The sequence below is a fragment of the Eptatretus burgeri genome, chromosome 13 (assembly GCF_056783735.1).
Source record: "Eptatretus burgeri isolate ZD-2024b chromosome 13, Ebu_testis_v1, whole genome shotgun sequence".
Taxonomy (NCBI): Eukaryota; Metazoa; Chordata; class Myxini; order Myxiniformes; family Myxinidae; genus Eptatretus; species Eptatretus burgeri.
This window is the reverse complement of record NC_140973.1, coordinates 76464832-76477807: the sequence shown is the minus strand read 5'-3', so window position 1 is coordinate 76477807 and position 12976 is coordinate 76464832. Positions and strand designations below refer to the sequence as shown.

General features: G+C 42.9%; 2 protein-coding genes across 7 annotated transcripts in view; one reads left to right on the top strand and one right to left on the bottom strand.

The window, feature by feature from the left end:
• CTNS (cystinosin, lysosomal cystine transporter) overlaps positions 1 to 10463 on the top strand; it is a 37662-nt gene extending 27199 nt beyond the window's left edge. For all 6 annotated transcript variants that reach the window (XM_085853151.1, XM_085853150.1, XM_085853153.1 and 3 more), the window contains 7 exons: positions 325 to 431; positions 2537 to 2677; positions 2814 to 2913; positions 3030 to 3149; positions 3255 to 3425; positions 3571 to 3688; positions 6355 to 10463. In XM_085853151.1, the coding sequence (XP_085709277.1) occupies positions 325 to 431; positions 2537 to 2677; positions 2814 to 2913; positions 3030 to 3149; positions 3255 to 3425; positions 3571 to 3688; positions 6355 to 6539 (942 nt within the window). In that variant the 3' untranslated portion in view covers positions 6540 to 10463. The remainder of the gene's footprint in view (positions 1 to 324; positions 432 to 2536; positions 2678 to 2813; positions 2914 to 3029; positions 3150 to 3254; positions 3426 to 3570; positions 3689 to 6354) is intronic.
• The window catches only part of LOC147014830 (mitogen-activated protein kinase 14-like), a 31450-nt gene continuing 26388 nt past the window's right edge, over positions 7915 to 12976 (bottom strand). Inside the window, exons 9-12 of the mRNA XM_085853154.1 lie at positions 10896 to 10975; positions 10294 to 10372; positions 9643 to 9816; positions 7915 to 9504 (exon numbers count right to left, since the gene is read on the bottom strand). Of these exons, the coding sequence (XP_085709280.1) occupies positions 9437 to 9504; positions 9643 to 9816; positions 10294 to 10372; positions 10896 to 10975 (401 nt within the window). The 3' untranslated portion in view covers positions 7915 to 9436. The remainder of the gene's footprint in view (positions 9505 to 9642; positions 9817 to 10293; positions 10373 to 10895; positions 10976 to 12976) is intronic.

The following is a 12976-nucleotide window of genomic DNA, read 5'->3' as shown; positions in this document are numbered from 1 at the left end:
CTGAGTCAACCCACCTTGTGTTAATTCAACAGCCCGACAGGGGCTTCAATTCAAGACTCAGAACTTAAGCCAAGCATCTTAACCATCAAGCCAACACCAGGCCAAGCACATTGTTGATGCTTTCGGATTAATTCGGTGTCAGCGTTTGAGATGTTGTGATCTTGGTGCTTTCTTTGTTTTAGCTGTATCTTTATCATTGTGGTTCCCCCCCCCCCAAAAAAAAAATCATGTCACCTTCACTTAAAAGCTCGAATATCGCTTCAGGTATTTTTAGTCTACACATCCGTTATGCCCCTGGTTTTCTTTCTTTTGTCCTCTTTGCAGGTGGAAATCCTCCCTGGGCCTGCTCCTATCATTACCTTCCAGGTTGTGGGTGTGAAAGTGGGACAACTGCATATACACCTTGTCAGCAACTCCCAAGAGCTGATCAGGTGTGTTTGTGTGCTTTGCTTGACGAGGTTCATTTTGTGAAATGTGGGTTTTGATGCAGATCGAGAATCCAAAGCTGCTTCCCTTTCAGCAGTACGACTTGTTCTGCACCAAAACTGCCATGATAAGTTTGCTGTGGACACGTTCGCATAATGCATGTATTCATATGTGCATTGATAACTTTCAAATTGACTAAAATAGATTTGTGAAAGTGTTTTGTTGCTCTTTGATTCCTTAAATGAGGTTGGGGTGGGAAGGGGAAGCTATGCCTGGCATGGAGAGTGCAAACTACATAGATAATTTCATTTAAACATCATTACTATTTTACGTGGGGGTTCCAGAGCTACAATCGGGCTGGCAAGATAGCTTGGGTGCCTTGTAGGTATGCACACTCACCTCTTAACTGTCAAGCCTGGGTTTGAATCTCGACTCAGGTGTTTCACATCCAGGGCAAGGCATCGATGTGTGCATGATCCATTGGAAAGATGTTCAGCCAGAGGACTTATCTGCCAATACTCGGAGCACTCTCAGTGTTTTGCGGAGTCGGTGAACTATCGCCAGTAGACTGAATGGATTACAAATTCCTGCCTGAAACTCGTTCAGTCAGACCTGGCAAGCCAAATTGTGAAATATTTGAAGTATAAAACATCCATGGCCGTCCAAATAAGAATGAGAACAAGTAGAGCTCCGTTCAAAGTACACCACCCCCATGCCAAATAAGTGCATAACATTGCCGGGGTGCCTTCAGTGCCTGGCGATGCCGTCGTGCAGCACACGCAGACGGAATTGCGGAGTGGTGTACAATAATAACTGATTAATTAATTGCATAATTAAAATAAATAAATAAAAATCACAAAATAATTAATTTATTAATCAATTGGCTTACGGCATACCGAAACCACCACTGTTTCATCCGAATCTGCAACATTTTTGAAAATGAATAAATGACATAATTAATAGATTCATTGATTAATCAATAAATCAAAAATACCCTTTCTATCCAAACAACTTCGTGACTGTCATGTCCAAATATTAGCTTCCGAGCTTTAAAGGTGATGTTAATTATATATTGCCCAGATAACAAAGAAAATAAATAAATAATTGATAAATCGATAATAATTAAGTAATTCATCGTAAAAAAAAATATTCCGTTTTTGCCAAAGCACTTGTTTAGTGTTGTGGCCAAATTTCAGCTTCCGAGCTCAAAGGATGGCTGAGATATCACCTGGGCAAACAAGAAAGACAAGCAGGTAGGCGGACATGGGTAGTCGATCAAGTCGAATTTAGTCGTTTTTTCAGCCGTTACTAGCCAACAAAAGCGTCCATAGCAACGGTTCTTTCTCACACATACCTAGGACATACCATGAACCTACCATACCAGTTTCATGTATATCTGACTCATAGTCTCTGAGATATAACGAACTTCGTTTTTTTTATTGTTTTCGACCAGGGTTCATTCAAAGTCTATCTTCTCCGACAGTTTTCATAGGATCCGGCTGGGAATTTTTGACAATATGGCTGAATGTACTGCCCACAGTCGCTCGTGGCCTTATTTTTGATTTTCGAAAAAAATCAATTTTTGAGATTTTTTTGAAAATTTTCAAAGTCCCGTTGCTAGGCAACAGATGGGTCCATAGCAACGGTTCTCATTTGCACACAACTCGGTCATGGCATGAACCTACCAACCAAGTTTCATCGAAATCGCCATTGTATTAACGGAGCACTGGACCGAACAGACAAACATATCGACGGAAATACTGATAATAAGGGTAGACTAGATTGACGACCCAAAAACAAATGGAGTGAAAACCGAGTACGTCCTTTCGGCTCCCGGTGATGACGTCGTGCAGCGCTTGGAGATGGAAAAGGGAGGGTGGTGTGCAATAATTGGGGCCGTTAAAAGTAGTGTTGGTAGTAGTAGTATTAGTAGTGGTAGTGGTAACAGCATTAACATTGTTTAAAAGAAGTTTACACTGGTTTTAAAAGAAAAAGTCTGAATTTCTGAATTCTGTCCTACCCGTCATTACACAGTATCAATGTTTTGGTGGCTTGTGACTGTGAAATTGTGGTGCGAATCCTCAGCGGCTGTTTTCTTGCTTTGCTTCAGCGTCTCGGATGTAGTGATCAGATTCCACGTGATACACAGCAATGCACTTTACTATGTCAACCAGGCCATTGGCTGGATCTACTTTATAGCTTGGTCCATTTCCTTTTATCCCCAGCTGATTGAGAATTTCTGGCGCAAGAGGTAAGAGCACTTTGAAAAATGAAGATTTACCTTTGAACAGTCTTTCTCCATTCATTGTGATTTCACACTCTTTCCTTTTGTTCGCATATTCACTGATTCTTCCCCTTTGCTCTCTCTCCTCCTTGTCCTTTGCCAGTGTGGTTGGCCTAAATTTTGATTTCTTGATGCTAAACCTGACTGGATTCCTGGCATACAGCTGCTACAATGCAGGCATGTATTGGATCACCGCTGTCCAGGTACATCACAACTATTTCCCAACCCTTAATGGATGCTCCTGCGCATCCACAGCCACAAAGGTTGGCTGGACAAGCGTGACTTGAACTCGTGCATTTGCGGTTTACGTTGCGAACAGGTGGAATACAATAAGCACTTCCCAGATGGAGTGAATCCTGTGAACGTGAACGACGTCGTGTTCAGCTTGCATGCCCTGGTGCTCACCATTGCCATCATCATTCAGTGCTGCTGTTTGGAGGTGTGTACCACACGCTGAGCGTTGCAAGCATAATGGATACTATGTCATGGTCGATTATGATTGGTTCGTGGTTTGGCACGCATGTTCTCCTGTTGTATGCGACAGCGGGGACAGCAGCGCACGTCTTGGCTGGGTCGCATCATTACGCTTGCCTTGTGGGCTCTGGTGTTAATTTTCCTGCCCATCACCATTGCGAACTTCATCACTTGGTTCGATTACTTGACCTTCTTCTCATGGATAAAGCTGGTGGTAACAATTATCAAGTACATTCCACAGGTGAGAGTTGTAGCACGTGGAAGGATAGGAAGAGCAACTGGACCTGCAGAAATTGGGGGTGGAGGGGGATCAGTTGTCACACGTTGATTGGCAACACATCGCACCGCCTAATCTTACTTGCATGTTTCTGACACCCTTTTCCCAGGCATATATGAATTATCGGCGCCAGAGTACCGTGGGCTGGAGTATCGGGAACGTGCTTCTCGACTTTACTGGGGGGTTGTTCAGCTTGCTGCAGATGTTTTTACAGTCATTTAACAATGGTGAGTATCAAAGTGTTCCTCGGCTTGTACTGTTCAAATTGAGATTTCATCTCGGGTTCTTATTTTGCCAGACGAGTGATTAGAGAACCCTGACTCAGGAAACTGTTGATAAGATTTGTCTGCACACAATTCAGAAACCTGTAGAATGATGAACTCGTCTTGCTGGTGAAGGCTAGTGTCGATCTGCATTGGCGGACAGGTGGAATAACGGATGAAATCGATGAGATGTTGGTAGTATTGCTAACCGCTGTGGGAAGCAAGAAGCGAACATTTTGAGCATTAATCCTTCATCAGAACAAAAGAGGGCTCTTTTGGTCCAACGAAGTGTTAACGCCTGAAACGCCATCTTCTCCTTGCTTTCCATGGTGGATAACAAACCTCAATCAATGCAACCTGTTGATTTCATCCATTATTCATAAACTTGTCTGCTATAAATGCTAAAATATCCTAATTTGGACACTGATTGTGCAGTCTTGGCACACGATAACGCCTTTGACAGTAAACTTTTGCTTGCTCACCACCTTGATGGCATTTTGTCGTTCTGCATCACCCCTTCTTTTGTTTCTACAGGAGAAGCCGTTTAATTGATACAACTAACAATACACACAGATCACCAATGATCGGCATCAAATCGCAACTCTATTCTGGCTCGTCTTTAATGCATTTATTAACCTGCGTGCACGAACTGAAAAGCAGGGTTAAGAAATTGGTTTACTTTGTCTGTCTGTCTCTTCCCACAAACGTCCGTTTATGATCGAGGAACAACTTCATTCAAATTGAATGTTATATTTTGAACACAAATCGGAACATGAATCAAAAACAAATCTGCCGTTTTACCGTACTTTGGCTCTGAAGTCGACCCAATCACACTTGCGTAGAGAGGAGTGAGATGATATTTTTACTGTCTCTTCCTGTCTGGCAGTGAAACAAAATTGAAATTCATTCCAAACAGGAAATTTATTGTTTTTAAGGATGTCACAAAGGACACAAACAACAAGCACAACAAACTAATGGAATGTGCTAAATAAGGTGTAAAGGATGTTGAATCGACATCAGTAAACTTCCGAATGGTTTATCCGAACAACCTTTATAATCGGGATGCCCTCTGGAGGATTCTTGGTCTCGGTGGGGTGCCACCAAAACTGATCAATCTGATGTCTGAACTCTACTCTGGTACTGAGAGTGCTGTGAGATGTGGTGATACCATCTCTGACTTATTTCCAGTTGTTTACTGGAGTTCGTCAGGGGTGTGTACTGGCCCCCACGCTTTTCAGCGCTTGTATGGACTGGATTCTGGGGAGGATGTCGGAGAGATCAAGCTGCGGTGCATCGTTTTGGAATGTCAAGATCTCAGACCCTGATTTTGCAGATGATGCAGTCATTTTTGCAGAGACTGATATCCTTTTGGGGGCCCTCGAGGTGCTGAATGAGGAGTTGGAGCCGCTGGCATTACGTGTTTCCTGGGTCAAAACTAAGATCCAGGCTTTCAATGACGTCTTGGATGCTGCTGTCCTGTCTGTACCTGTTTGTGCTGAGGACTTGGAGGTCACAGAGAGATTCACTTACCTTGGCAGTGATATTTATGTCTCTGCTGGCATGAGCCAGAGGTCAATAGACGTCTGGGTTGGGCCTGGGGAGTCATGGATTCACTGGATCATGGGATGTGGTGCTGCCGGTACCTATGCAGGAGTATGAAAGTCTGAGTCTTCAGGTCCTTGGTGCTTCCAGTCTTTCTCTATGGATGTGAGACTTGGACTCTGACCAAGGATCTGAGACGGAGACTTAATTGCTTTGTTTCCAGGTCCCTTCGGAGAATCCTTGGCTATCGCTGGTTGCTGAGAGAGATTCAAATGAAATGTATTACCTGCATAGTCCATGAGCGTCAGCTGCGGCTGCATGGACATGTGGCTCGTTTTCCTGACGCTGATCCTGCTCACCAGATTCTCTCAGCGAGGGAGCCTCGTGAGTGGAGGAGGCCAATGGGCCGACCACGCGTCTCATGGTTGCAGCAGGTTGATCAGCATGTCAAGCAGATGGGGATGGCCAGAGGGAGGCCCCTGGAGTACTGGTAGAAAGTGGACGCAGTGACGCGCTGCTCCAGCGCATGTTCCCATACCTGAACTTTAAGATCTATATTCTGTTGAAATTTAATTATACACAGTAAGCACTCAAATATCGTGGGGGTTACATTCCTGGAAAATTGTAGGATATTTAAAACCGCAACATTTAGTTTAAACCTAAGGCCGATGGGAAAAGGGGGGGGGGGGCTGGGGACGAGCAACAGAAAACTGCAAGCCATGATTGCATTTCTCTCAACAAAGTCACGTATTTGTTTTACTTTTTCTTTTTGATCCTTTCACAATTGAAAGAAATATCAAGATCAAACACACAGGGAACGAATAACTTGAGAGAATAGAGACTTTAACTTTAAAGATGTGCCTCTGCTGCGATGATTTGTCTGTCAGTGCTCTTTTATCCATGACATCAGATCCCTTCACATTTATCAATCCTTTTCATCGTTTGCTGTCATGAGTCTTGCTCGATGTACTGTGAAAAAAATTTTTTTAAACATTTTCTCACACTCAAATGGATTTTGTATGCTTGCACTCTTATTTGTGACATCACACACTGTGCTGCCTTGCTCTGCCCCCACTCCATGCCACCAGACGAATGGAACCTCATATTCGGAGATTTCGCCAAGTTTGGCTTGGGCCTGATCTCCATACTGTTTGACATTCTCTTTTTCGTCCAGCACTACTGCCTGTATCGCCAAATGGGTTACATGCAGCTTCCTTCCACAAAGGAGCAGGACAAGCCAGCTCGGCAATCGTCAGAAAGCAGTTTGACGTGAGGGACACGACTCCATCGTTGTTCCATTCTGCTTTAATCGTGTTGCTTTTGCGTCCAAGTGGATACAAATCTCACGTCAGCAGCTTTCCCACGGCCAGAATCGCGCAAAACGCCTCAACTGATTTTGTTGTTCTGGGTTCCATCAGTGACATGTTTTGGACAAGTTGAACATCGATGCCTTAATTTAATTGGGCAATTTTTTTTTTAATTCATATCTGATATTTTTATCGAGTCGTGTGAGTTTGGTAAATCACATGATGAGCGTAATTGAAGGTGCAATTTACTTGGTGAAAACTTTCCGATTCCAATTATTTTTGTTGGGTCGTGCATAACGTGCATTAAATCGGCCAAATGCACGGCCGGCTCCTTAAACCTTTCTGTGTTTTGGCTTTAATGCCACCTACATGAAGGCCGTGGGTATGGCCTGGTTGGCGGAGAACTTGATTAATTGGAAGATTTGCTGACAATTTGTGACGGGGCTCACCTGAGAATGTGAAGGGCAAAAGTTTACCCAAAAAACACTGATCCTCATGCTGCGCAGGTGTGTGGGATCAGAGTTATTTTTGCATACCTTGCATTCCACTACCCTTCATTCTCAGGATTTGTGCAACTTGCGATTGCGAGTTCTTTACTCTTATTTGCTGAGTGGTCTTGGGATTGAGTGGTTAGTGTTATCCATTTCTCTCACTGCGGTTGGTTGGAATCTCATGGGTGTTTTTTTATTATTTTTTTTGGTATACATCGTCGAGGGTTGTGGAAAAGCTCGTACTCATACACTGAACGGATCAGGATGCAACAGGACAAAAGGAACAGTAGAGCCGAAGGCCAAGACTAAGGGAGACGGACAAACAATGGGTGTGGGGAGGAATGGGATGCGTGCGGTGCACAAGATGGAAATTTGGAAGGAGGGACTTGGGTGGAGTTAATGAAGTTAGAAAATATCATAGTTTTGGATTGGGATGACCTGAGATAGTGGTGAACAGCTGTCTTGAAGATTGTGAATGAAGAATTTCTTGAAGAGGATGTGGAAGTTGGTCCTTCAGGTGGGAATAAAGAGAAGAACGAATGAGTGGGGGTTAGCGTGTTCAGTGGAAAGCTCTGCACCCTGTGATGTAGTGGGGACCCATCTCAATTGGATCTTAACAGAATCATTCATAAATGCTGAACGCCCCAATGATCTGTCAAGAGGATGGGCTTCTACCATCACTCGTGCGAAAGAACATCCGATTTTTCATGTGTCCGACTCAAACATCCTCAATTTGGGATGAAAAAAAAAAAACCCACCATTAATCGTTTTTGTGATGTATAAGATGATTCTGTTCGGAACAAATCTCTGCTGCGATGGAGGCATCTGTGCAGTGTGACAAAAGCAGTCATTAAAAACATCCACAAAGTGTTTAATCAGAGTTCAGACAGTAGTTAACAGACCATTACCCACGGTCCTTTCTCCCAGAGAGAGGCCTTGTGGGAAAGGCCTAACATTTTAAGCATAATTCCAGGCTGTATAAGTGTATATATACAAAGTCGACGAGCAAGAACAAGTGTCTGAGTTAGGCAACAGAGTAAAAGGCAAAATTCTCATAGCTCGCTCTCCAAACTCACCCTCTGCAAAACGCCTTGTGTACTGCTCAAAACAATTAAGGGATAATCGGTCTACATTCTGCCTTTGACTGGCTTGACATTTCTCTCCACGTCATGGAAATGTCTTCGCATCTTCCTTGGGTTGCTTGCACGATTAAGCTTTGAGCCGGTACTTTGTGTCGATACCCCAGTGATGCTCTCAAAACGATAAAGATTTGCAATCTCCATCAGGTGACCACAGTTAATGATTCTCTATTAAGATTTTGTCTGAAAATTCCACTCGATGGATGATATTGCTTGTGTTTAAAGAGCAGCACTTTAATTTTTATGAAGCGGTGTATGCTGCACACAAAGAAAATGAATCTTTTTGTTTCTCGGCCTGGTAAGGCTGAGTGTTTGGCATGGTAGCTAATTTGCATTTCTCAGGAAAGTTTGAGCCTGAAACTTTTGAACTGTTGCTGCTATGGATGACTGACCGTGATATTTTACAAACCTCCGCGGCCAATTTGCGTCAAGTTATTCTGGAGTGTTTGAGTCAGTGAGTGATAGGAAGATTGAACTGGCAGGAGAGCGAGTTATCGTCGACACCTCTTCAACAGATTAAAAACTCCAATCCTGACTGACCGTTGGGAAAGCGATGGCAAACTACCCAGCATAACCTGTACCAAGAGACTGCTTTGGCAAAACCGACGCCTTCGAGAGTATGGTACATTTGTGATGATACGACAAGGATAACGAGATCAATCGTATCGCTACGATATGAAGGCTAACGAGACACCGGAAGTAGTAAGCATGGAGATTGTGAGGCACGAAAGAGATGCTTGGAGGTTAAAAGGATATTTGGCAGGTGTGAATTTAGCTGAGTATTGAGAAAGAAGAAAGGGCTATTTGTTAGTAAAACATGGCAAGGCACTCTGAGGCTCGATTATTCTTCATTAAAAAAGTTATCTATGTTTACACACAAAGCTGCGTCGGACACGTAGCACGGACACCGTGCTGACTAACTAACGGGAGAACGATGCCCCAAAAAGCAGAACAAAAAAACTCGCAAAAATATAATTATAATACATCTGTTTCATTACATGCATTCATCTCTCAACTCTATTTGGCCAATCGCATCACTTCATTCACTTTCTCAATGCATTCATTCTCCCCTCACTGGCCTATTCACATTTCCTCCCTGCTTTCCCATAAGTCTTCCACTGCCCCCCCCCCCACCCCCCCTTCCCTCACCCCAAAAACCCTTCAATGCTCTATTGCTAATCTCTTATACATCCTCCTTCATTAGCTGAGGGATAATTGCTGTGTGGAGCATGTTCAGATGTCCATGTCCATTTTCTCAGCTTCTGGTGGTACAAAGTTTACGACTTCGTCGTACGTCAGTCCTGAGGATAGATAATGGGAGACAAAGCGAGTAAATTTATCTGTGAGAAAACTATCTTATTGTGAACTCTTCCCACAGCTTGTATTCTCATACTTGTTCAACCTCTCCCCCAACCCCCTCCAATCAATCCCCATCTCACTTTTGAGTTCTTCCACTGATATCTCCCTCCCCTCCAATGTCTCATCAAACGGCGGTGCCACCGGCTCGTCGTCGGGGTCGTGGTATTGCGCGAAGTACGGGTGAGCAAGCGCCTCGTCCGCAGTCACCCTCTGCTCTGTATCCAGCACGAGCATCTTCTCAAGAAGATCCACAGCTGGGGAAGGTTGGCGGAGGAGCATCCATGAGGTCGGCGGTTCATTACGGACTTGCGCCCACATTGTGGATTTGTACAAGAGCTCCAAAAATGACTTCACAATCATTACTTGTGACGAGAGGAATCGCTTTACCAAGTTCAAAATGACTCGAGTTTGACCAATATCGTCTCCAAAACAAACTCATTTAAATTGTTTTAAAGCCATTGTTTTATCAATCAATAAATCGGTATCAAATCTGAGTTTTCACAAGATATGTTATTCCTCGTCTATTTTTTTAATCACACTTAGTCATAATGGACCGGAAAGTACAACTCGGTGGTTTTAAATCCCTAGTGACATATGAAAGGAGGAAACACTACATTCATGGTTTCAAGTCTGGATGTTTGGTGGTGATTGATTGCACATTATAAGCATCGTCATGTGTAGCTGGATGCCGAATGTAGTGGAAAAATGTATCTTGTTGGGTGCGACATTACCATCGGGATTGGCACCCAGAAACACATCCCGGAAATCGATTTTCTGCATCACGGTCAGAGACTGGATGTAGTTACGGGCCTGGAGAGAGAGAGAGAGAGAGAGAGAGAGAGAGAGAGAGAGAGAGAGAGAGAGAGAGAGAGAGAGAGAGAGAGAGAGAGAGAGAGAGAGAGAGAGAGAGAGAGAGAGAGAGAGAGAGAGAGAGAGAGAGAGAGAGAATAATAAATAAATATTTAAACTATCTACATACCCTTATTCTCCTGTGTACTACAATAAACCTTTGGTTTGGCTTCGAGCTACCATGAAAAACAAAATACCATGGTACGGCCAGTGATTGAGAGCCTTTCCTGATTAAAACAACACATAGTGGAAATGTCTTCTGCGCATTTGCGAAGCGAGGCCAAAGGTTACCCCAGGATTTAAATATTACATCACATTGGCAGAGGTTAAGGTCCACAGGACTGTAACTGAGCAGAACATTTCTCATCATTTCCAACTATAATAATCATCATGATGATGATTATATGTCACAAACTCAACTACAGTGCTCAGTTTGTGGTGTTTAACACAATCTTTCCAACATTGGTTACAATGACATGAATACCGATTCCGAGGAGATCTTCCCCATGAGTTCCTTTGTTGGCGTGCCCACGAGCTGCATTATCAACTTCAGTTGGTCTATGTCTGTAACTGCATCAAGGGTTAGATCATCGATCTAAGAAAAAGATGACAATAGACCATATTGAAAATCACTTGAGTACTCACAGCTTCGTCAATGACTAAGAAAAGTTATTTTGTGTCATTCAGAATTACATCTCCGTAAGTTTAAAGTCTCAAAATGGGATATATATATATATATATATATATATATATATATATATATATATATATATATATATATATATATATATATATATATATATTTGACTGTCCAATGGGGATCAGCGGAGTGCTCATCACACTCATGTTTTGATTTTCCCGCTGGTCACATCACGTGCCTTCTGGTTGAATGGTTTGCATTAGCAGGAACAATTGTCTGGGTGGCAGACAGATGGTTGTTCTGTGCGGATTATGCGATTTTACCGTGTGAGACATAATCCGTGGCGATGCTCTCCATAACAGTCAGGAGGCGCGTCTGATGTATAAACGACGAATGTGGTCATCGTTGGTTATATATTTATCAGTATACCCTCCTGATGAGGGCAAATAAGCCTGAAATCCGGATCGGTGGTTCCATTTGATGTTTTACTGATAATGACCATATAATCTTTGTCTCTTTGACAGAGTCACCGAGCTGAAGCCTCCATGTCTGAGGCGGTGCTTTGGTGTGGACTGTGTCCAATGGGGATCAGCGGAGTGCTTGTCACACTCATGTTTTGATATATTTTCTATAATCCTGGAAGGTTTTTGAGGTGACTTTGGGATTTGCCTGTAATCACAAATTTCAAGACAAAATCAGTCAGATGATTGGGTGGCAAGAGAAGTCGAAACAAATAGGAATAAAATACCTTGTATGGTAAATGATATGCCACGAGAAAAAGAGATGCTGACATTTCGGACCCGACCCTCTGTCGGCGCAAAGGGGAAAAGCATATCACCGCATGGCTCTCAATGCTGGGATCCCAGGTTGAAACCCCATATACTGTTGATTTGTCCATTAATCTACTCATGTCCCTGTTCTTCATGGAAGCTTCACTGGTGCCTCCAATGTCTCTGTGATGCATGTGATTTGTATTCAAGCTCCATCTCGTGTTTAAAAGTAAAAATTCTAGCCTCTTATTTGCCGAACTATGAACGACCTAAACCCACAAAACATGACGGTGAACTTGCAAATGCTACCATGACCATTGGGGTCCTCGCAACCAGCTGCAAAATGAGCTGTTCCAGCAAAAAGTGGACAAAGGAGGGACGCCAATTGAAAACGAGAACGGCACTCGGTAGAGCACATAGTCTTTCCTCATGCTCATTCTGAACGAAAATACCATCGTGAACTGAACACGCGACTATTATGGCCCATATACCCGTATCATCCATGCACCCTATCATGTCACAAGCATTGCCATTATCTGTATCTTGATTGATTATTAGGATATTTTACTTCCACTTTTGTGCACATTATGGATAAATTGGATCATAAAGGTGAATATGAAAAAAAATTAAAACTACATTCCCCCCTGCATCAATCTGTTAAGTGGTTTTGGAGAAGAATATTAATTTTTTCCTTTTCTATTTTCAATTCAATATGGCCACCAGACCACGTGACCGATGAAGTCATAAATCGAATTCTTCACTCACATCGGGTCATAGATCAGATATATGAAGTTTCGGATTTTTCAGATAAGGATTTGACTGTCATACCGTGTGACCTATGATGTTAAGAGTTACAAATAAAATGTTCTCCATGAGGAGTGCCTCCTATGCTTAAACTTTTGCGATGATCGGACAAACGGTTTCAGCAAAAATATATTGAATGGACGCACGCACACGCACACACACATATACAATAGCCTTGGAGTCTTGGACCAAATATTAACTCAAAATAAAGAAGTAAAGTTTTTTTTTTAAGGGACACTTGCAGAAATAAATGGAAGTTCCCCCATTCCTTCTTCCCCATCCCCTTATCCCTCACACCGGTCCAGATGTTAAGCTGTTAAGCTGGAAAATTGTGCACTTTGTGGGTAAAAG